Source organism: Myodes glareolus, chromosome 3 (genome assembly GCF_982192425.1).
Source record: "Myodes glareolus chromosome 3, mMyoGla1.1, whole genome shotgun sequence".
Taxonomy (NCBI): domain Eukaryota; kingdom Metazoa; phylum Chordata; class Mammalia; order Rodentia; family Cricetidae; genus Myodes; species Myodes glareolus.
Window position 1 is genome coordinate 68,930,129 of NC_142028.1, and position 24,791 is coordinate 68,954,919.

General features: G+C 50.8%; 1 protein-coding gene across 1 annotated transcript in view; it reads right to left on the minus strand.

Moving 5' to 3' along the window:
• Grik3 (glutamate ionotropic receptor kainate type subunit 3) overlaps positions 1–24,791 on the minus strand; it is a 225,058-nt gene that overhangs the window by 19,405 nt on the left and 180,862 nt on the right. The window contains exons 10-13 of the mRNA XM_087904615.1: positions 23,823–24,026; positions 8,306–8,529; positions 3,454–3,572; positions 1,180–1,397 (exon numbers count right to left, since the gene is read on the minus strand). Of these exons, the coding sequence (XP_087760741.1) occupies positions 1,180–1,397; positions 3,454–3,572; positions 8,306–8,529; positions 23,823–24,026 (765 nt within the window). The remainder of the gene's footprint in view (positions 1–1,179; positions 1,398–3,453; positions 3,573–8,305; positions 8,530–23,822; positions 24,027–24,791) is intronic.

Below are 24,791 nucleotides of genomic sequence, written 5' to 3' on the forward strand. Positions count from 1 at the left end.
CCACGCCCTATGTAACTGAGGCTGACCTTGAGCAGGTGACCTTTCTGTTTCCATCCCCTGAGAGCCCAGACTACAGGTGTGCACCGCTATATCGTTTTCACTCTGCTGGGATTGAACCCGGAGCTTTGTGCTCAATAGGCAAGCACTCTACCAAATAAGCTATATCCTCGGCCCAGAAGACTCCTATGAGTCCATCCTAGGCCTCCGAGTCAGATATGTGCATGTGCTCGTGTGCTCGTGTGTGTGTGTGTGTGTGTGTGTGTGTGTGTGTGTGTGTGTGTGTGTCTGTGTGCATGTACACCAGTACTCAATTCTTTCTGATATCATAGGCTCCGTGGCATTCGGACGCACATTCAGGTCTCACCATCACTGACTTAGCACCTAAATTTCTGAGAAAAGTAGAAGAGGATGGGACCCAGATTCTCCCTCCAGACGTGAATCCTCGGATCAGCCACTGATCTGTCGGGGCTCAGTTTCCACACATGGATTGGGAATAATTACAGTGTTCATCTCACAGGGTTTGAGAAGGTTAATAGAGACCACGCAAGGAGCAGAGTCTGGCCCGCTGTGAGTGCTCAGAGCTGCAGTCATTGTTACTTATCTAGAAGCACACCGAACCTGCTGCCTCTCGGGGTCAGGCGGAGTCCCTTGGCCTCAACTAAGATGTCAGAGGGGAAAACAGCGGAACTGAGCCAACACTTCCAAAGCTGGAGGAGCAAAAGTCATGGCTGCTGTGAAAGCAGTCACACGGGCAGGTGACAGGGACTTCCTCTGAAGGCATTCTAAGAGAAGGGGAGGTACCTTGTGCTCTTAGATTTAAATGGGCAGCTCATCCACCCCAAGTCAGCCTCTTGGAGATGGAGACCCCAAGCCAAGAGCAGGGTGCCAATCGTCCCAGGACTGTCTGGGACTGGACCATCTCTCTCCTCCTGCCTCATCTGATCCTTTCCTGCTTATCTTCCTTCAGTGATCCACATGGCTTGTCCCAGAAACTTTCAGAACTTGAGACCAATCTACATGGCTCGTCATCCCAGCTCCCTAGAGTTAACTTGAAACCTGTGCTTTCAAGCCCCTGAACGCTGAGTAATGAGAGAGGGAGGGGCAGAACTCCCCTCTACTACTCAGTAAAGAGTTCGGGAAGGGGAGCTCCAGGTGACGCACGGAAGAGGAGACTCTCACCTTGAAGAAGGTCATGGTGGCCCCATCCTTGACAGCACCATACTCGATTTTGGTCTGCTTGGCCAGGTCATCAGCAGAGTCAATGGGCGACTCCATGCGCTCCACAGTCAGGAAGGCAGCCAGGTTGGCCGTGTAGGAGGAGATGATGATGAGGGTGAAGAACCACCAGATGCCGCCGATGATGCGGGTAGACAGGGCTTTGGGCATCAGCTCCGAGCCTGGGAGAAGGGAGGAGATACTGTGCAATGGAGACCCAAACTGTACCTGGACACTCACACAGGCGCGGAGGCCGTTTCTCCAGACTAGCTGAGCCACGGTCCCTCGGTATCGCTGGAAACCTGACTGAAAGGCAAATTCTTTGATTCACCTCAAGAGTCAATAACTGGAGGTAGGGGTGGGGGAGGATGGGCAGTGTGTGCACTCAGCCCTTCGGGTGAATCTGATCCAGGCTGGTATTTAATAATTTACACTCTCAATACACACACACACACACACACACACACACACACACACACACACACACACACAATTCTCTTGCTCTGGAAGAATTGTCCTTCCTCTGCCCCAGCCTCATGGAAATACTGAGATGCTGCAATGCTATAATCTGAAGAGAGATGCGTCAGAAACACGAGCGGTATACAAATATGAGATTGCTGTGAGGCACTTGGCAGGAGAAGAAAAATCAACATTTTTGGAAGCTTTTTGCTGAAATATATCACTCTTCTTCCCCGACCTTGGGCGCGGAGCACAATTCAGACGAAACCTTCTAACTGAAGTAATTAACTAGACGGCTTTCAAGAGATTTAAATAGTGAGTGACTCCTGAACTTTCTGGAATATTTGGACCTGCAATCTGAAAGCGCCTGCTTTGATATGGATGATTTTTTTCCCCATCTCTCAAAGAAGTCACTCAAGGGAGAGATTTTCAAATACATACCTAGCTCCCCCTCCCCGCCCCCAATCCAAATCATGTGGGGAAGGCGCTGGGGCCTGGACTTGAGTAGCAGCAGGCAGCAGCAGCGGAGAAGCTATCGCTGCAGCGAAGGGCCTTCCAGGTCTTTCTCAACTGTCATCGAACAGAGATGATGGGCAAAGAAGGAAGGTGAGGCTTCAGGACGCTTGTTAACAGCGGGGACAGATGGAGGCACTTGCCATGAAAGCTGCCTGTCACTCCCCAGCTGCTAGAGCCCACCGAGCGGGGGTGGAACAAGTCTATTTCCTCTTCTGCCACACTCGAGCTCCACAGTGCTTACAGCCCAGTGGACAGCTGTGTGACGGGCAATAGGAGAATGCCCTTCCTTCTTCCTTCCTTCCTTCCTTCCTTCCTTCCTTCCTTCCTTCCTTCTTCCTCCCTCCCTCCCTGCCCCCTCCCTTCCTCCCTCCCTTCCTCATTCATCTGGCATCTTCATCTGAAAAGCAGGGTTTGTGCTGGGTCTTGAGGTTTCACATAGGGGTGTGAAGGACAAGGACCTTGCAGTTAGAGTAGGCGCTGTGTAGGCTCCCATCAGCCTTTACCCACTGAGTCATCTTGCTGCATCTGCCCCCCCCCCACTTTGAGACAGGACCTTGTTTGTGTTGGACTCACAGTAATCCTCCAGTCCCAGTCCCCCAAATGCTGGAATCACAGGTGCGAGCCACCGTGCTCGGCTGTTTCCTAGACATTTACGCATCTCCAGACATTCCAAAGAGCTCAAGACATGCTCGGGCCCAGTCACCTTGGAACCCTCTCTCCAGGATGAAAGACAATCTCCTTCTATGGACACCGTCTCTGATGGACACAGGCAGAAGCCCCAACCTCAGTCAACCTCCCCTAGCCCTGACCTAACAACCGGGAGCTCTCTTAGTCTCCTAAGCCATGGACCCTCACAGCACTGTTCTGCAGCTGCTCCTGCCCACCCTCTGCCTCTATGATCCCGGCCTCCGGCTTGCACGGATCAGCTTTGTTCTGCCGTGGAGAACCAGGGTCAACCGAGCAGGCAGCATGTTCTGGTCCATCCCAGCAACAGTAGAAGGTACTGGGAATGCCTCTCACATGCCACAGGTTGGGGTGGCTGACCGGCTTCAGAACCTGAGCTGGTTCTGGGCCAGAGCAGCGGAGCAGGGTGTGAATCTGGGGCGAAGACACACACCAGGGTATCCTCAGGGTCTCCAACCGTCTGACGGCTTAGAGAGATCTGACTCCCAAGGGCAGCTGACTCCAGAAAGGCCCAAGGACCCAGCGGGGAGAAAAGCTACCTTCCTCAGACGAGAAGGCCCGGAGAGGGCAGACACGCACCTTGCTGCATCAGGGAGCCCATTCCAAACCAGAAGCTGTTGAACAGTGTGAAGTTATTCTCCACCACCTCGGAGCCAGGGTTGCAGGGGTGAGCATCGTACCACTCGTAAGGGCTGAATCTGCAGGGCAGAGGGAAGCAGTGAGACCAAGCTGCAAAAGGCTGCTAGTTAGTAACAAGTACCAGTGTGGACCCCCAACTCCAGGGTCCTTTTCTTTATTGTCTGTCTGGAGTGCTAGGCAAGGACCAGTTGGGACCGGGTTTCTTCCTGTCCTTTACTGCCAGTGCCCTTTTCTGGTTATAAAGTAATTCCAAAGCACCTTTTCAAATTAAAAGCATGCATGCCCTTCTACCTCGGGAAGCTGCGAGTCATTATCCATGTAGGAAAAACATCAAACAGGCGCATAAAGGGAAGTCCTCAAGGATGTTTGTCAAAGTGTTGTTTGCAATAGCATGCAAAAAAAAAAATAACCTAAATGTCCTTCAGTAGAGGAATGATTAAATACGCCATGCCACAGCCACACTGAAATATCACACAGCTGTTAAAGAGAACAGCATGCTTCTAGATGTCCCGAGACAGGGGAAGCTCTTCAACACAGACTGTTGGATGAACAGCGATCAATTGCATTTCTATAGGTTGCTTAGGGCAGCCACACAGCTCTGTCTGTATATGGATGTCCACTAAGAGGTCTGGAAGTCTCATAAAAACATCAGTGTGTGGCTCTGGCGAGAGGGCAAGAAGGGCAAAGGGGGTTTCAGTCAAACCTGTTGCCTTATTTGGACCACATGGCTCTTTTGAAAATGAGAAGATGCATTTGAGTTTCTTGTATAATAAAAAAGTGAAAAGATACTCCTTATAAAATGTTCCAATAGTATACAAGAATCTGAGGAGAAGGCACAAAGGCCCCAGAATCCTGCCCCACGGAGAAAACATTGTGGGATTTCATTTCAGATTGTTGTGTTTGAGTATATGAACATAGGCCGGACTTCACACCATGCCCTTCTAAGGAAGAGGACTCCCAACTGAGGGAGGAAGCCTGCTGGACTGCTGCAGGGAGAAGCAGAGACTGAGCAGTTCCTGGATCAGGGCAGTTGTATGTGTGTATGGGGGCGGGGGATGGGGCAGGATGCAGGAAGCAAAGACAGATAGATCTTTTTTTAAAAAATCAAAACATATTTTTCTTTCATTTTTTAGTGTGAAGCCCTTTTTGGTAACTTGTGTCTTCCCCTTCCGGCTTCCTTCTCAAAGCAGGAGTATTAGCTATATCACTCACTGCTCCCAGGGCTTAGGTGAGGACAGTCCTGTTCTCTGGAAGCAGGATGCTGCCTCAGGCAGGAAATTCCCATGTGAGACTTCACAGTGAGTTGAGGATTGTCAAAGCGAAGGAGAGGAAACTGGCGAGAGACTCTGGAATCCCCAAGGAAGAGGCTGAGGTTCAGGAGAGAAGGCCGAGAGACATTTGGGGGAAAGGGATGTAAGAGAAGACCTTTGGAGAGCTGGGTGTCCAGAATGGATTCTGGGCACATTTTTGTGGCAGGGCAGACAAACATGAGTTGTCTGGAGGGCCGGGTCTGGTGGGTGCTGGTGTAGGCAGGAGAGTCTCTGCCCAGAGTCCACCAGATCTAGGGGTACTGGGTACACAATGCCTCCCCACTGAGTTCATATAGATTGGAACCCGGTCCAGGTCCACGTTGGCGCCGTGTTAGAAAAGCAATGGATTTCAGCAGACAGAGGCCATAGGTCACTGGAGACCCAGAGCAAAGCTGGGAATGGACTACCTAAGGAGGCACGACCCTCGAAGGCCCACCCTGGGGCTAAAGAAGAAATTATAAGAGAGTGAAGGCAGGGATCTCACAAAATCTACGGAACCTCAGCCTTCACTTTCTAGACAGAAACAAAGCTTATAGCTCAGGGAGCTCTGGGACTGATCTGACAGCAAACCAAAGGTGCGGGCTATGATGGTTTGTACCGTGGACCAAGAGACCAGGCTCCCCTGGGACCTCTCCTGGCTGGAGGGCTGGCATCAGAAGAAAGATGAATTCTGAGCAGTGCTCAGGGGTCCAGCTCTTTGTTTATTTATATTATTAAGATCTGTATTACATTTATTTGTTTAAGGCACGTGTGGGTCTGTGTGTGATGGCATACATGTGGGGGTCAGAGGATAGCTGGCAGGAGTCGGTTCTCCCCTGCCATGTGAGACCCTGGGACAGAACTCAGGTCTTCAGGTTTGGAGCCAAGAGTGCCTTTTCCAGCTGAGCCAGCTCGTCGGCCCTAGGTCCTGTTCTTAATGTAACACACAGACACAGACAGGTAAGACAGACATACACATACAGACAGACGTATACACACACACACACAATTTTTAACATAAAAATGTCACATCACCCCAGGATCCTGTCATAGAAATTTCTACATAGAATGCTGTCAATTACCCCTCTCCACACCAGTCCCTCGGAACCGGAACCAGACTTACATGGGTCTTAACACCCTACCCTACTGGTGGGCACTGAAGTTGATCCAGTTCCCACCAATGGTGAAAAAAAAACCTGGACACTCCTCTGTGGTCACTGACACCAAAGGGGAGCTGGGTGCTCTGGGCTCTGCTGTACAGGCATTTAAGGGTCCAAAGTACCACTCCGTGGTGACATTTTAACATGACAAATGCCCAGAGACAGAACTTGCTTATTCTGATACACACAGCTCATTCCAGAAGGGGCCTTTTGGTAATGAAATGTTTTCAAAGGCTGAGGTTTAACCAGAAAAAGGATCACAGCACTGGGCACCCATCTTACAGTGCGGGAGAGGGCAGGAACCTCACAGTGCGGGAGAGGGCAGGAACCTTACAGTGCGGGAGAGGGCAGGAACCTTACAGTGCGGGAGAGGGCAGGAACCTTACAGTGCGGGAGAGGGCAGGAACCTTACAGGGCCAGAGTGGCCAGGAACCTTACAGAGCTGGAGACAAGAGGGGATGGATGAAGGCTGGGCAAGGGTACCACATGCAGTTCACTCACCCTGCCTCTCTTGCTCAGCCCTAAGCCTGCAGGTGCCCAGTGGCACCCCCTTGAGCCATCTATGCGTCCTGTAGCTTGCAGCTCCCCAATGCCCACTCCTGCGTTCAATTTAGAATAGGAAATCTTTGTGACTTTGGGTACTGACTTCACCTCTCTGAGCCTTGCTTCGCTTCTGCTTCTGGAACACGGGGATTGTTCTCCCCACCTTACAGGACTACGGTAAGGGCAGACACAATGGTTGAGAGCTGTGCTGTGCGAGTGTTCCATGGGGTGAGCAGTGTACTTAGACGCCTTTAGTCAGCTCTGTGGCCTAGAATTTCCTCCCTCTCTTTCCTCTGCAGGTACCTCACGGCATCCTGGCCACTGTAGAAAACCCCACTTTTCCTAAGCATCCCACACCAGCCTTAGGTGGAGGGGCCACTCCCCCTGTCTTCCTAGCCATGATGGGGAGGCTGGACACCCAGCTGCCTGCAGCGAATGGATGGCCCGTATCTGAGGGGAGAAGAGGCACACATCAAACAGACAGAACTAATGCTGGAAATGCTCCTGCCTCAGAGGGATGGGTGGTTGAGAGGCCACTGGAGCTTCGAGAAAATTACGCTGAGAGCGCAAGAGAGCGGCTCTGCTTTCAAAGGCTTGTTAGACCATTAGTGAGGAGAGGCGTGATGAAGGTCTCTCTGCACTGGCTCGCTGTTGGCTGGGCTGAGGAGGCAGGGCAGCTGCAGCCGCACCAGGCTCTGCAGCAAAGCCTTGGGAGGCTGGGCGACTTTGCCTCTCACATTTTTCCTTTGGTCTCTCTCTGGGTGGGAGGGGGCAGAGAGTGACAGGCGCAGAGGCGAGGGGGGGCTTTCAAAGGAAGCTCTGGAGGAAAAAAGGCGAAACACCAGGTCCTTGGATCTCAAATTGCCTCTCCAGAGAAGTTTCTCTTTACACCATGTTAGGCTTTAGAGAAAAAAGACCCAGGGCAGGGGCAAGAATGGGGCCTGGCGGGAGGGGCAGAGAGCGCACTGGGAGGGGTTGGGGAGCTTGAGGTGGGGAGTGGGGGCAAGCAGTGGCCAGAGATATGAATGACAGACAAAACCTCAGTGGAACTAAGTTCACAACCTAGATGTGTTCCTTATGACTTATCTGGCCTCAGCGAGTCTTGTGCGCCTTTAAAGGAGGCTGCCAGAGAAAATGAAAAGGTGGCAAGGCACAGAACAGGGTGTTTGGTAAACACTAGGCATTTGGTAAGCCTGGGATAATTCTGCTTCCCTAGTGGCCCACTTAGCAAGGGTGTACTTCATCTGTTTCCAACGAACAACGCGACAAGGGTAGGCTCAGTGCATGTGTGGATTCCCAGCAGGAGGCACACGTGTGAATGAGGTGGTGTGTAAGCATGGATCCCACGCATGCATGTCTGTGTGCCATGTTTCTGCATGTGGCGTGTGCACGGCTGGTGGTGATTGGTTCTCCGGCTGTGTGGACGGCTTGGATATAATTTGTTTTCCATGTTTTGAGCCATTTGTTAGGCCATGCAAGGTGCTTGGGTCTGGTCTGCCATCCCAGGTACCCAGGTCAGGTAAGCAATGGTCAGGCTTCCCCCAACTGGTTTTGGGCACCAGGGTGCAATTTACCATATCTGAGTCATGGAGGACAGGGACCAGAGGGAGGATCGGATGATTCAAGCCCAGGGAGCCATGGGGCAGTTTCTGAAGGGACAAAGGATCTGAGCCACAGGGAGAAAGAGAATGTCAGATGGCTCAGTGATCCAAACCTTGGACTTTCTGAGCCAAGGGGCACTCGCCTAGCTCTCTATGCTATCCAGCTTGGCCCAGAGCTTCAGCCAAGGCACAGCCTTACCTGGCGATGACGAAGAGGACACAGCTGACACCCAGGTAGGCGAGGAGCACGTACATCCAGATGTCCGGGGAAAGGGGGTTGAGGAAGGAGAAGACACTGGGGTTGGTGCCATTGGGCTTGCGATATAAGATGCTCACTCCAAGGGTCATAAAAGGCTTAGAGAAATCGATGGCCTTCTCTCGGACATGGGTGATGGTTAGGGGAGCCACGGCCAGATCTGCTTTCTGTAACAAGACCACAGGCAGACAGACAATGAGCAAAACCTTGGGCTAGAGGTGATGGAGAAGCCCCTCATGGGTCACAGATTGAGGTGGTGCCTTAGTCCAAGGTTACTTAACCACTCCTCTCTCTCTGTGTGTGTGTGTGTGTGTGTGTGTATGTGTGGAGTGTTGAGGCCAGAGGACAACTGTAGTGTCATATCTCAGTTGCAATTGACCTTTTTTTTTGGGTGTGTGTGTGTGTGTGTGTGTGTGTGTGTGTGTGTGTGTGTGTGTGAGAGAGAGAGAGAGAGAGAGAGAGAGAGAGAGAGAGAAAGAAAGAGCTTTAGTCTTTAACAGTCAAACCATCTCCCCAGCCCTGACCTCATTTTCTAAGGCAGACTCTCTCACTGGCCTGAACTCACCCAGTAGGCTTGGTTGGTTGGTGATCAAACTCCAGGGATCTGCCTGTTTCTGCCTCCCCGGCCCTGGAATTCTAAGTGTACACTACCACGTCTGGCCTTTCCCCCACATGAGGTCTGGGAACAGAACACAGGGCCTTGACCGGAGCCTCTCTCCAGCCTATGTATTCACAGTTCAGTTTCAACACCGACTGATCCTCACGACTGGACCGTGACCAGGGTGTGGAGGAGACAAGGATGCACATGCGTTAATACAGGACAACTTAAGCTTTCTTCTCTGGTGTCTGGTGCCTGGCGGAAGAGGGCCGTGACAAAGACAGAGAGAATACGGAGAGGATACGGTAAGGTCCCTTTGCAAGATGGGACTGTGTCAAATGAATTCAGCTCCCCCCTTTCAATCACTTCCTGACCACTTTAGCCCCCTCAGGATGGTCATTAGATCCTACGACCTGCTTCAAAACTAGTTAGACAAAGATAATGCCCTCCTAGAAAGTGGGGAGATGGCTCCGTTAGTCAAATGTTTGCTATGCAAGCACGAGAACCCGAGTTTGGATCCCCTACACTCATGTAAAAAGCTGGTCACCAAGAGAGTCCATAACCTCGGCACTGGGGTTATAGGCCCCAGAGCTCACTGGCCAGCTAGTCTATGTCAGTTCCAGGTTCACAGAGAGATCCTGTCTCATAAAATAAAGTGGAGCATTATGGAAGAAGACAACGATTTTGATTCCCGCGCACACGCGCGCACGCACACACACACACACACTCAACACACAAACATATACATATACACTACACAGAACACATACAAAATAAAACAAGGTGGACAAGAAAACTGAATGAACAAGTCCAAGTCCAGCAGTTAAGCTCACTGGCAGGGGTTACCATGGAGGCAGGAGAGGCAAGCCTAGAGGTATGATATATTCATACAGGCCATTGCATCACAAACTTAATGACGGGGGTTCTTGAATTTGATCTGGGGTTTTCCTGTTTAAAAATTTAAAAAATCCCCCCCACTGCATCTTATCTGAAGTTCTCTTGACACAAGGCCCCTTTAAAGACCGTTCTGTCCCCAAGCCCATTTCTTCACCCCCACACTTGGCCCACAGTGGCCTCTTTGTCTAATTCTTCCTATTGTTCTGATTATTTCACACACGCTGCCTCTTTGAGATCCCTCCTTGGCAGTCTCGCGTTCTCGATTCTCAGGAAGTTCTCTTTTTCCCAAGGGAAGGTCTGCGCTGCTCAGTGTGCACGGCTGCATGTCAGCAAACATGCAGCTGCTTAGATACACTCACGAACTCCTTGCATGCTGGAGCTGTGGCTGGCCCACTGTCCTCTCGTCTCCAAGCCCCTTCTTAGGCTCTGCAATATTTAGTAGTGCTTCCCTGGAAAAGGCTGCCTCTTAGGCTCCTGTAGGTATTTGTGTCTCAATTATGAATCAAGTTACCACTTCCCTTCAGTACATGGGCACAACTGAAGGGAAGTGCTGAAAACCCTTTGCCAGGAAGAAGTGTGTTTCTGAAAGACCCTGCCGAGGCAATGCCTCTAGGCAGCCACTTGCTGGATTGACCCATTCATCCACCCACTGACTCATCTATTTATCCATCCATCCATTATCCCTCTACCCATCTTCCATCTGCCCACCTCCTGGACCACCCATCAGTCCATCCATTATCCATCCATCCTTCCATCCACTCACTACCCACTTATCCATTTATCCATCCATCTATCTGTTTATTCATAAATCTACCAACCCAGATACCCATCAGTCGCCCATCCATCTGTCTATTGATCCACCAGCCCACTCATCTTTCCACCCACCCACTATTTTATGAGATCCACCAGGAACTACAGAGACAGAGCTGTCACTAACAGGTATGAGTTCTGCTCTCATGGCTCTGAAGGTTTAGTAGGAGACATGTGTGCCAATCAAAGTGTTCATCATATCAGTACTAACTCAGACACCACTTATCTCAGAATAGGAACAAGCACTTCAATAGAAATCACGTCAGGAGATAAGGCTAATATGCGTGAAATCCCAGGATAGACCACTTGGTGAGTATTTCATGCTTGGTGCAGGAGGGGAAACTAGGAGATACTCTGATACTGGTATCCCCAGTGTTTCTCCTTCTAACGCTACCTCTACTCCCCAACATGGATATTCAGGGACCAAAGATTTGGTAAACTTCAAAATCCAGGAAAATGCCAGCAAGATGGTCCATGGAGTACAAGGCACCTGTCACCAAGATTGATGATAGGCTGAGCTGGATCCCTAGAACCTACCTATATGGTGGAAGGAGGGAACCAGGTTCCAAAAGTTGTCCTCTAAACTCCAAATGTGAGACATGACGTGTATACATGAGCATGTACCCACATGCATGTATGCGATGAACAAATAAACAAATAAATGTGAAACAAATCAACCCCAGGGAATATGGGGAGGTAAGGCTAAGGAAAAGGTTCAGTACACTGAAGCCTCCTCTTTTTATAGATTTTTTGAGTGCGTGAGTTAGAACTTACCTGGCTTTAAAGGTACAGAAAGAGGGACAGGGCAGCTGCATTAGCTCCTGGACCCCTCTCAATTAAGAGCATGAACAAATGGATGGGGGAAGAAGGCTCAGGGACAATAAAGACCGTCTAATACACACTTGATCAAGACATACTATGCCCAGACACTGGCCTAGTTGGGACACAAGAACAAACCAGAGACCTGTTACAGCGAGTCCCTGCTTTAGGCATAGATGTAATTCCTGGGTAGCAGAATAGTTGAGGTGAGTACCCTGAAGGTCTCCTTCAGTCCTGAAGTTCTAGGATCTTCTATAATGATGGAAGGTGAGAGATATCTAGTGGTATCTGAGTCTAGATTCCTGCCTCCCTTGGCCCAGTTCCTTCAGTTCCAAACAGACCCTGGGGATGCTCTGTTTGACTCCAAAGGTAGAATGCCTTGGTCTCTGAGAACGGCCTCTGGGTTTGCAGCGGCTTCTTAGACAGAACTTCCAAGTCAGTGGCAGAGAGTCCTCCGTGGACTCTTGACAGCAAGCTGCAGGAGATCAAGGTGTTTGTGCATAATGTTTATTCAGCAAGAAGGTCCTAGGGGCTGTAGAGGAAGCCAGGCACAGGCCCCAGAGCAGCCTCTTTCCCAGGGCCTCAGCACCTCCCTTCCACTCTTCCTGCTTTCTGGCTCTAATGGGCTTGGGCAGCAGTTGCATCCATGGCGTTATGTGCCTACAGCAGCAAGGTAATTGGCCAACGTGACCTTCTCTGGGAGTTCAGACGAGCGTTCTCCCTTGGGCTTCAAGAAAGCTGGCATTCTCTACTTCATTTTTGGCTTAGGCAGAAAATACTATATTTCACTGTTGGTAACGATTTCCCTGAAAAAGGCATTATTTTGTCCAACTTCCCTTGAAAGACTGGAACAGATGTCAAGCCTTCGCGGTTTCGGTTCATTACTCAGAATGAAAGGCCCAGTCTTGGCGGCTCTTCCCACTCATGCATACTTCTTCCAGTGTGATTCACGAAATCACAGGCTGTCAGAGCTGGACGAGAGGCCTTCAGGAACATCTGCTCCAACCCCACATTTTAGTACAGAGGGAAACTGAGGCTTGGAGAAGTTTGTTCTTTCTTCTCACGTTACAAAAATTATGACCTTGAACAAAACCAAACAGTATTTTGACCTGTCCCCCTATACCTTCACTCTCTATAGGTGACATTGTTTGTCTCCTGTCTCGCTAAGTTTCTTTCTGTATATATTCTGAATTTCTCAGCCAGGCAGGATGCCTTCTGAAGGCATTGTTTTATCCCTATAAGTAGGTTTCCGCTATAAGTAGGTGTTGAAAGGCACACAGTCCAGCCCTGCTCAACCCTCCCCCGCCTCCATGCATGAAGCCATGTTGGTTCCAGCCCAGATCCTACATGGATAAGAAGTACTTACTCAACTCTAGTTCTGTATTTTGGCTCTTGATAGTTAGTTGTCCTGACTTTAGCCTGGACCCTTTTATAGGCCCCTGAACTTATTCCTATAATAAAACCTGTGCCAGCTCCCATCAGGCTAATAATGGGGTAGATCTCACAGTCTTAGTTCTGGCAACTTGTCACCAACTGTTCTTTCCTTAGGACAAGACCTGCTCACTCACTGGGTTTGGTGTTCTGTTGACACTTCCTGTTGGATTCTCCAGTATTCACCCCTGGATTCCATATCTCTGTGTTCTCCCAGTGTGCCTGTCTGCCCAGATAGTCAACTGATATATTAAAACAATATTAAGAGCTGCCATCATTACAGGACGCTGCCTACAGGCCAAGCATCGTCAAGTGCCTCATGAAAGCCTCCCTAGAACCCCAGGGGGCAACAGACATCCCCACATTTTAGATGAGGGATTTGGTGTCTAGAGCAGACAGGATGCTTGTTCAAGCTGGTGAGTGGCTGAGCCAGTTCTAGTACTCGATTCATTATGGCTTAAAAACCCAACATTTTACCACACTGTTGTACAAGCCAAGTATAGTGGGATAATGTGGCAGAGGCATATAGCCTTAATTACATTCCAGTTCTCTGACTGTGAGCTAATTCAGAATAAGGTCTTGCAGATAATATTCATGCAGAACAAAGTCACCAAGTTAAGATGGCACCATTCTAAATTAGGGTAGCCCCTCCCAACAATTGGTGCCCTTTTAAGAGGAGACACAAATATATACAGAGAAGGGTGTGACAATGGAAACAGAGGTGGGGACAGCCCAAACACAAGTCAAGGAGCACCAAGGGCTGCTAGTCACATCAGAACCTGGGAGGATGGAGCCCATCCACCTTCAGATACTCTGGAAGTGAATCAACACTGCTGACATTCGATTTCTCACTACTCTCCCATAGAGGATAAATTCTTGTGCTTTACGGCACCTGGTTGGCCATCATTTGTTATAGCAGCCCAAGAAAACAAACACACCCTCCACTTCGAGATGGTGTGGAGAACAGAGCTCCTTCTATCATCTCTCGGCCCTGTACTCTGTGCTCACGGGGCCTCATGCTGAGTCCCCTGCAGTATTCCCAGACACCTGAATTTCACCTTGGCCTCTGACCATGCCTGCCACTAGGGCTTCACTGGGATTCCATTTGTAACACTTAGTGGGGTTTGGAGTCCTAAATCATTCTTGATCCCTCTTCTGCCTCTACAGTGCCCAAGAAAACCACCCATGGCCAAGTCGTTTCCTGGTAACCATGTAGGGACTTGACTCATCCCAGGAGCTCTGTCTGCTCCGTCTCTCCCATGTCTCTGGTATTGTGTTATGGCTTGGACATGAAGGATCACCCAAAAGGTTCATGGGTTGAAGACTTTTCCCCAGTTGGTGGATCTGGTCACTGAGATCCCTCATGACTGGATAATGAGTACCTTGAACCTACCAATGGATCAATTTGCTGATCGATCCACCCTTTAATAGCGTTATTACAAAGGGAGACCTTGAGGGAAGTGGGTGGCTGGGGTGTGCCTATGAAGGGTGTTTTGTCTCTGTTTTCTGTTTAGCTTTCTGTCTCTGCTCCATGCTTTTGCGCCAAGATGTCCTGCCTCGCCACAGACAAGCAGCAGTGGGGCAAGCCGACCAAGCTGCTGAAACTTCTGAAACCATGAGCCAATACTAATCCCCCCTTCAAGTGTTTCTCTCAGGCACTTGACATGCGAGCATGAGGACTTGAGTTTGAAGCCCCACAGCCCACAGGAAGTCAGGCACAGTACCCCCCCCCCCACTCACAATCCCTGTGCTCCTCCCGTGAGATGGGATGGAGAGACAGGGGAACCATGGGAAGTACGTGGGCCAGCTGAGTGTGTTCAGCAGTGAACAAGAGACAGTCTTAAACAAAGCGGAAGGTGGGACCAGAATCCAAGGTTGTCCTCTGACCGCCACATGCACACAGATAGTTGGAGAATGCTAGCCGCATTCACGCATGCACGCTCATTTACACACACACACAGGTTTTTAAAGAAATGTGTTTCTCTTTTAAAACTTGATTCACACAGGGCATCCTCAGAATTCAGCTTCCACACTTTCTCCCAAGTGCTGTTTCTCTTAGCTAGGTGTCTTCTATCCAGGCTGAGCAAACAAGGTACCTCTTGAAGACAAAACATCTCCTGAGTTCTGACATATCTGTAGAGTCCCAGAGAGCGGCCAGACCAGCCTCCATGACCCACCTGGTCACCTTTGGAACTACAGCAGCCTTGAAGACTGGCTGAGCAAGGGTGTGAGTACCATCCCCAGGCCTGGGGAAAGGCCCCACTCCTACTTCCCTGCAGGCTCCATCCTGTGTCAGGGTCTATCAGGAAGAATGGCAGGTCCAATCTGCCTCACAGTCATTAGTGCCTGGAATAGATGACCCATCTTCTGTCACCTTGAGTCCTCTCCCCAAACTCCACAAGTGCTGATAGTGATCAACCCAGACGGGATGGGACCTGCCATAGCAGAGCCCGAGAAGGATGGAGCTGTGACCCCACCTCTTTGAAGCAAGTCTGGCTCCCATTATACACCCGATAGCTCTGTTCCCCACACTGCTCCTTGCTGCTCTGATCACAACAGGATGGTTGTGATCTATGCCATCAAATGCAAGCTATTGTTTAATCTCTGGTTTCCCTGTCAGTATATGAGCTCCAAGAAGACAAGGATTAAGCTTGTTCCCCTTACCTATGGTCCTCTCAGGATTAGTGCAAGGCCCGACATAATGTGGAGGCTCCAGGACATTGTATTGGAAAAGCGAACATTAGAACACCCACCAAAACTGAGTTTGATCCACAGGACCCACGTGGTAGAAGAGAACTGACTCCCACAAATTGTCTTCTGACCTCTACACACTTGCTGCGTTTCTCTCTCTCTCTCTCTCTCTCTCTCTCTCTCTCTCTCTCTCTCTCTCTCTCTCTCTCTCTCTCCTTTCTCATTGTAAGAAAAATAATGAAAGGCCTACCTGCCAAAGGTCCTACTTTGCCTTTCCCCTGCCTAAGGGGTTGATCCTGGTCTCAGTTTCCCTACTCAGCATGCTTTCCTGAAGTCAAACAGACTCTGACCATTTGACCTGTATCTTCTCAGAGTAGGAACTGCTGCCGGCGTGCTGGCCCTGATGGGCGAACCTACACTTTGCTCCTCTCCCCTGAACACTCAGTGGATTCCAGCACAGACGTCTCCACCGGCTCTCAAGCTCACCTTGGGACAGTCTGGGGTCATCTTCAGTTCCTCAGAGCACCATGTCACTGCCTGGGGGCAATGCTGTCCAGTGTTGTCTGTCCCCCCTCTCACCCGCCGACCCTGGCTCCCACATGTCCCTGTCCCGCCCCTACGTGAGTGTCCATCATGACTCCCTTTGAAGTGCTGGTTCAGGGCTGGGAACAGACTTGGGTAGAGCCCTCCCTGGCCTTGGAAACATGGTTTGGCCTTGCAAACATGGCTTGGGACTCAGGCACATGGACCAGAAGCAAGGTCTGGTTCTGGGGAGGGAAGGGACAGCATACAGTACAAGCAGTAAGGGTGTTGTCTCTGACAGTTGTTACCCCGTCACACCTGGAGGCTGGGAGACCAATGCTCGCAGCCCTGCAGCCGTGACTTCTGCAGAGTATAGCTTCCCGTGTCCTCTGTTCCTTTGCCATATTCATTGCCATAGTCTGTGCATCAGGGACCAGAAGTGACCTCATGTCCTCCTCGGGTTAATCAAACTGCTACTGATCAAGAGGACAGCAGTGATCTCCGTCTGCCTTGCATGAGTCTCTCAGACCTTCCTCTTGGGCAGTGATTCTCAAACTGTGGGCTGCAACCCCCATTGGCAAGCCTCTATTGCTTACATCATGATTCATAACAGTAGCAAAATTACAGTTATGAAGTAGCAAAGAAAATAATTTTATGGTTGGGGGGTGTCACCCTAACATGAGGAGATGTATTAAAGGGTTGCAGGATCAAGAAGGTTGAGAACCACTGTTTTAGGACTTTCTGGGATGGGTCATAGCAACTCACAACTCTTAGTCTACAGGCCCTGTCTGGAAGCCAGAGCAGCTCTCCCAAACAGCTGCCTGACCATCAGCCTGGCTGGAGACTCAACCCAACCTCCTGCTTAGAGATGAACGCTTACTGTGGCTGGAGATGTACATCCAGTTATCGATTCATAGTCTACTACCCATTCCTATGCTAGATGCAAGATCCTGAGGCTGTGGCGGGGGGTGGGGGAGGACCTTACCTATATTACCCCTGTATCCACAGCATCCGGCATGAGGCCTCAGGTGATAGATTTACTGAATTTCTTGACCACTGCGAACAGTGGAAGGCTTCAAAAATGCCACCCAGAAAGCCCCTCCTGAGATGCAACAATGCTCTCAGGAGTGCACTGAGTTGTGGATGCTATCCGCTGTGACACCCTGAGCCATCTGCCAATGTTGACAGTGAGCACTGCAGCCCCCGGTAGCCCCAGAACCGGCATGCTGAACAGTTCACATAAATCTAACTAGATGGGGGACAGGTTCTGGAAAATCCCCAAATGTCAACCGTCAAGTCCTCCATCCGTGGTGCATGCATAAGCTACCTGAGCGGAGGATGCCCGGCAGTGGCCTCGCCTATGCCTGGGACAGCTGTGTGATTCCTAAGTCCCCAGGGAGGGCACTGTGTCTGACTCAGAGGGTGGCTGGCTGGACAGGTTTCCCCGAGGCATGGCACATACCCTGCTCTATCATTCCCCCAAAAATCCTTCTTTTCTCACCCCCTTGTGTACACAGGGTGAAGATCCCCAAGGCCTTCTGAGCTGCCTGCACTGACGACCTCCAAGCACCCAGCTATAGCCTCAGCCAGGCCTCAACTGTGGGAGACTTTGCAATCTTGACTGTGGTCACCTCAGTAAAACTTGGCACCTCTTATGCACACTGTGCAAAACTGTGCACTTCCTCCTTTTCCAAGCCACAGATCAGGCAAATCTAAGTCATTATCCTCTGTTTTAGTCTCCTCCAGGCATCCCCATATTCCTTTTGCATCAGTGGCCAAAGTCATGATGACATTTCACTTGTCTGATTCATTGCTTCTTACTGGCCTGGTCACACCTGCACCCAGTGACACTGCACCCCAGCCAGCATACTGTTGGTCAGGGCCGGGTTCTGACACCTTCCCACACCAGTTCAAACCTCTGGCTGAGGCCCATCTCAGGCAGGTATGGTCTAGAAGCATCTCACCCCAGTTCCAGGGCTCTGGTGCACACTGCTGCAAGGTTCTGGACTGTTCTCATATCACCAAGTTCAGCCAGGCTGCACAAATGCCAGGGCCAATGTGTGAGCCTGTCTCTGCCTCTCCTTACCACACGGACATGTATAATGTCTCAAGGTGTTATAGGGCTTTTCTCAGGTGCAGAGTCACAGACTGACCCACTCGTCACTGTGCTGATCAGTACTATCAACTTGACAGGATCTAGCATCACCTAGGGGACAAAACTCTGGGCATGTTTGTGGGCGAGCTTCTCGACTGGGTTATCTGTGGCAGGAAGAGCTGCCCTGAGTGTGGGCAGCACATCCCAGGGGCTGGGGTCCTGGAATGAGCAAAAAGGAAAAAGCAGGCTGAACGCCGCATCCACGTCTCTCTGTTTCTTGGCTGTGTATGCAGTGTGCCAGCTGCCTCAAGCTCCCGATGCCATGTTGTTCCTGCCACGGGGGACAACACCTTCAAACTATGAGCCCAAACGAACCTTTCCCTTGTTAGGGCCCCTGGATCAGGTGTTTCGTTACAACAATGAGAAAAATAAATGACACAGTCTTGTCTGACTCCTTCTTCCTTGGTGTCACCCTCCCCCAATGACAAGCTGTTTTGTGGCTCTGCGCGCTACTGAGCTTAAGGTGACAGTGGTGCTTAAGATCTTTTGGGTGGATAATAGGACCATGACCCCTTGCAGGGGAGCTTGCCTGGCCCAGCCACTGGACCTGTTTTCCTCTGACTAGGAAGTTCTCGTGTGTCCGGTCCTCCTTGGCACCTGTCTTTCTGACCCCTTTTGCAGGCTGAGTTCTAGAGCTGATAGTCAAATGGGAAATCTCTGTGGGGTACTATGTCCTTCCTGTCTCTCCCACATGACCACTCTCTTGGTCCTTCCCATATTTGTGCTGATGACCTCTCGAACTCTCCAACACTCTTCAGGTCTAGCTCTGGGCAATCTGCTGCCCTGACAACAGCAGTCTGCATCCCCTGCCCTAACGGCCCTGCCCCTGAAGCATCCTGACCTGAGAGCCAGGAGAGCTCCCAGCATGGTTTGTATTCAAGGGCACCTGCCCAGCCTGAACGAGGTAGCCTGGACAGAGCTTCTTCTGGGCAAAAGAATAGGGCTTGGGTCCAACGTTAGTGCATGCAGGCCAGAGGAGCAACTGGCTTATGGAAGGAAAGCAGTGGACCCATTAGGTGAGGAGGTCACAGCTTTGACATCAGACCTTTCGCACATATATTTTGGATGTGAGGCTGAGTCATGACCCACAGCCATGTCTTTTTGCGCAGGGTGAAAAGTCCATGCCCATTTATGAGTCTTTCTTTCACTAATGCCTGCTTTGCATCCAAGTGCTGGGCAATGGCCAAGCTAAGTGCATCGGAGACTTCCGTCTAGAAGAAGAGTCCAGCAGAGGACACGGTCCTTCCTGGCTGTGCCACTTTCCTTGGCTGGACTCTGTGATGGGGGGTAGAAGAGATGTTTGGTCATGGCTATTTCCTCCACGAAGGAAGGGTGACATATCAAGGTTACCTGTGACCATTCTTTGTCCTGTATCTTGTTGCAAGCTTTTTAGAAACCAGGGAAAACTCTAGGCCGTACATCTCAGGTATGAGCCTGGCCTTAGTGGCCTCCCTACCCACACTCTCCTCATTCTCCTCCTCGCCAGGCTGGGCATCCTGGGCAGTCTCATCCTTCACCCTGATCTGGCTCCCTCCTCATTGCCTGTGACTCAAGCTGAGAATAGTTCAAACATGCCTCAAGTGACTTCTCAGGGGGCCTGAAACTTGGGGAAAGAACCAGCATCTCCCTAGAGGTCCATGTCGGACTTCTCTGTCTGGTCCTCCATCACTGCCCTTCCCCAACCCCTCCATTCACCCATCACCAGCCTGCAGCCTTCATGTCTCCTCGATGGGCCCTCAGTTTCCTCCTTTCCCACGGCACCCTCCCCTCTCACCCGGACCTTAGCCACACCCCAGGCCGGCTCCAGTTTGACTCAAAAGTGGAGAACTTTTCCTCTAGAGCCAGGCTGATGTTACCCTCTGGCTCCACCTCCTCTACAGGTGCTCTGTAGCTCTCAATACTAAAATTAAATATTTTGGCTGGGTATGTAGCTCAGTGAAAGAATATTTGCCTAGCTTGTGCAAGGCCCTAGGAACCACCTGCGGGATGAAAAAAAATTAAATAACTCAGTTCTTAAGGCTAATACCTCATCTTTCTCTTCATCTGTGATCCTCCATTGGCTTCAGGTTCTCCCCTCTTGGGGCTTTTTCTTCACACTTCCTAACTAGGTTTCTGGGTACCAGTGGCAGGGCATGGATGCTCTAGATGGCAGGTGGGGGTTCTTGGTGTAAAAAACCACCAATGTGCCAAGCAGGGAGTTACTCTAGTGTGTGCCTCAGTTTCCTATGAATTGGATGAACGTGGGCCAGCCTTCAAGGCTGTCTATTTAGAGTCAGGTAGGGAGGGTTGGGGTCCCGGTCAGTCCTCGGTTACATATTGCCTAGCAGGCTGATAGACTACTTTGGTGGAGGAGGGGGGCTGCACTGGACACAGCTAGTACTGAGTAGACGCCTCTTGCATATCGATGCTCACTGAACATGAACCAAAACTGAGGCTCTGTTATCATTTGCAACAGTGGGGGCGGGGGAACGGAAGCCAGACAGGTTGCAGGACTCCTCTCGTGTCAGCTGAAATGCTCAGCCTGAATCTGAATCTATTTCCATTGGACTCTAGAGTTGCCAGGACTCATGGGAAGACTGAAGGCAGGGAGGTGAGCAGAGACACCCGGGAGGGGTTGAGAGAGCAGGCAACAGTGATGGAGAGAGGTCGGGAGAGGCTGGGATTAAAGAGTGTTTGCTGCTGTGTTGTTAACAGCAACTTGGGGAAGGTGAGTGTGTCTGCGGGAGGGGTTTGCTTCCTCTAGGTGCCCACCGCCCATAGAATTAGCTCCTTGAACAGCCATGTGGCATGGACCAGCAGCTAGCAGAGTGTCAGGGAAGGACGTCTTAAGTTCTGTTGGTTGGAGGGTCTGCTCAGTATCTCCAAATAGACCTCAGGGGGCAGATACTTCCAGAGGTGGGAATCCAACATCTTTACGCCTCCATTCGGATCCCTAATAAGGAAGTAATAATATTGCCAAGTCTTTACCACGCTCTCCATGAGCTAGTGAGAAGACTAATTATCTGACGACACTAATAAATGGTTATGATGTTATTAAAAATGGCACCAAGCTAGGATTAACAGGCTCATCAATTGTAGAGAATCGGGTTTAACAAGGTCCCCCGCATGCCCCATCCAGGCTGGCCTCGATGGGTACCAGACCTCCAAAGCACTGCCCAGCAGCACAGAGGCTGCGGATGAGGTTCCCTGTGGTTCCCCAGCAGAGGGGCAGTGAGGGGCTGCTTGCTGCTGGCCCTTCTCATTATGTCCCACTAGGAAGTCAGCTCTTCAAAGTTTGTGGGCCACCGAGACACAGTGGCGGCAGGACTGACTGTCCTTCCCCTTCTACACGTGGTCTTGGCTATCCTTCTTACAGGAGCTCTGCCCTCTCCATTCCCATTCCGTCTCAAATGCCAGGCTCCAAAGTCCAACTCACAGGCTTGGGGGAGCGGGTAGGAGGAGGCGCATCCGGTCCTGCTGGCTCATTTCCATAATAATTACAGTTATTACTAATAACAGTGACAACACAGCTCCCCATTTACATGGAAGCCTGTAGCTCAGAAACCCCTTCCCATCCATTGTCTCTTCCTAGCCTCACAGTAGGCAGGGGAAAGTGGAGACAGTTATCATCTTTCTCATTGTGGAGGCAGGAAACTGGAGCTCGGGGACACAAAACGAGTCCGGAACAACTCCCTCCTCAGTCTCCAAGGAACAACTGGGAGGATAAAAATAAAAACAATGACATCACGGCCTGAGGCTCCGCCAATGACACCAGCACACCTGCTAACAGAGTCCTCACAGCACCCCTGGGAGGCGAGTTCCGTGCGTGTCACTCCCCTTCTGCAGGTGAGGGGACAGACACATTCAGTCTGTCCAAGGACACCCCGCTACCGAGTGGCAGCATCAGTACAGGCTCTTCAACGATGCCCTCTCTCACCAGGTATCCATACAGGCTATGTTTGCCAGGCCAGGGCACAGGTCTACCACGTCATTCTCTCTCTGACTCTTAGGCTTCAACTTTCGTCCCCACCGCTTGCCTCTGAGGCTTCCATACAGCACCTTCCCAACATCCGGGGTGGTGGGGCAGGACATCTGTCAAAGGCTGGTACAGCTGCCTCTACCTGGAGATGCACAGCAGTGAGGAACCCAGACACTGACTGGGACTATGGGGCCTGGAAGACTGTGTCAGCCATGAATGTGCTTCTGACCTGGCTCTGGGCCAGCGTGGTCTCTCCAGGGAGATCAAAGCCCAGGGCCACTTAAGCACATAGCCTTTAAAGACTCCCCGGCTTTGAATCCAGCCCACCACTCGATATCTGAGGCCTGGCTCGGATCTCCCTGCCACTCCTGCCGCAGTCTCTGTAACTGCCTCAGTGGGCTACTCTAAGGACGGGAGACAGCAGGCCTAGGGCATCCAGGACAGATCTGGTCCTCACCACCTTTAATTGCATGTAGCGTTTCTTTCAGGTAGGTACTGCTGAGGACCCTGAGATGGAAGGTGGGGGAATATTTCATCTGTGCCCTGTGAGCCTGGCAAACAGTACCTGGTTATGTTCCCACACCTTCCTTAGAGGCTTTGGTAGTGCTAACTACTCCTGTAGTGAAAAGGATGACACGGAGCTGGTGTGTGTGTGTGTGTGTGTGTGTGTGTGTGTGTATGCCAAAGAACTTTCTAGGTCATACATATGCTAAACCTAAAAGCTGGTTTTTGACCCCCAGATCTGCTGATTATGAGCCTGGACTTCAAGAGGGAGCGTGCGTTTGCAGTTAGCATCACACAGGTACCTGTGGTTCTGCATCGCTGTCCCAGTACTCCTGGTGGTGATGCGAGATAGGTGACCTTCACATTTCACCGAGAAGGAAGCTGCTCACAAGCTGGGTAACTTGTGTCTGTGCCCATAGCTGAGGGCCCCAATTCCTCTCTTGGCCTACAAATTCTTGTCTTTTTCCTTATTTTCTACAAACCCAGGCTCCTCCCATGGGCTTCTCCCACTTCACCCTGCCTGCATGGCTCCTTATTCCCCAGGTTTTCCCTGTCCCAGGAAGGGTGCGAAGTTCTTGGTGCTTCCCAGTGCAGTCTTACCCATCCCTCCATTTCAGCCCTAAGGCCAATCCTTGAGCCATCTGCTTCATCAATGAACCCGCAGTGACTAGGAGTGACAGATCTGTTTTCATGCCCCTGAGCTGGAGAGTATGTTTGTTTAGGTTCCTCAGTCCCAGGGCTGAGACATCTTTCAAGGACCAAAAGGCAGAGAAGATGCAAGATTTCTCTCCATAGCAACCTCACCAAAGATGCCTCAGGAAGACACAGCATCAGAGGGGCCGATCTGTGCATGTAGTGGGGATGTTTGGAGGTGGACAGCCTAAGCCAGGCAGGTCCAGCAGAGCTGGGCACACTTCTTGTGGATCTTGATCAGTCTGCAAGAATACAACTTTCACCTCCATCTCCCTAGTCCTTAGACCTTCACCTGCTGGGATGCCCAGAGGTTCAAATGGCACATCACTAGAACATCCCACCCTGTCCTTTCCCCAGCCTCCATGCCCAAGCCCTGGCTTACGTGGTCAATGAGCTCCTTGACCATGCCGTTCCACTGGCCCTTGTCGTCCTGTGCCCCGTACTTGCCGTCTTCCACCAGCCGGATCTCGTAGGAGAAGCCCAGGATATGCGCCAGCTCCTTAAGCAAGTCGATGCAGTAGCCCTCAAACCGGTCATTGCCATAAAGGGTCCTGTCGGACTTGCGGAACATGACAAAGGGCTCCTCCTGTGTGGACAGAAGGGAGACAGGATGCTAGGCTAAGTGGTTGGGGTGGGCATAGGCGCTGTAGCTCAGGCTGACCTTGACATCTCTAAGTCACTAAGGATGACCTAGAACCTCTGATCTTCCTGCCTCCACCTCCCAGATGCTGAAATTACAGGCATGTGCCTCACCTCTGGCCTAGGCTCTTGGACATTCACACATACACACACACGCACACGCACACACATATATTCACTGGGTACATTTGTGTGTATGGGTACATGTACCTATGTGTGCAAGTACATGTGGAGGCCAGAGGCCAAACTTGGGTGTCATTGTTCAAGTATCATTAATGTTTTTTATTGCTTCCATCTTAATAATAATAATAATAAAACTAACATGCATTAAATGTAGAAAATATTTTTAAATATTCCCCCCCCTGGCCAGATAGAATGATCTTAGCACTCCGGTGGCAGAGACAGGAGGATCTCTGAGTTTGAAGCCGCTTAGCCTACACAGAGTTCCAGGCCTGGCAGGATGACAATAGTGAGACCCTGTTTAAAAAAGAAAAATCCCTTTGAAAAGAAAATTACATGTATTCATGTAACCAGAATTAACCACTTGAAGTTCACTTTGCTTTAGTGGGGTGGAATGGCTACCACAGACTGCCATATACCCTGGTTTCGTGACGGGGTCTCTCAATGGCCTGGAACCCACTTGAGTAAGCTAGCCTGGCTAGCCATAGAGCCCTGGGATCCGCCTGTCTGTGCCTCCCGAGCACTGGGATTT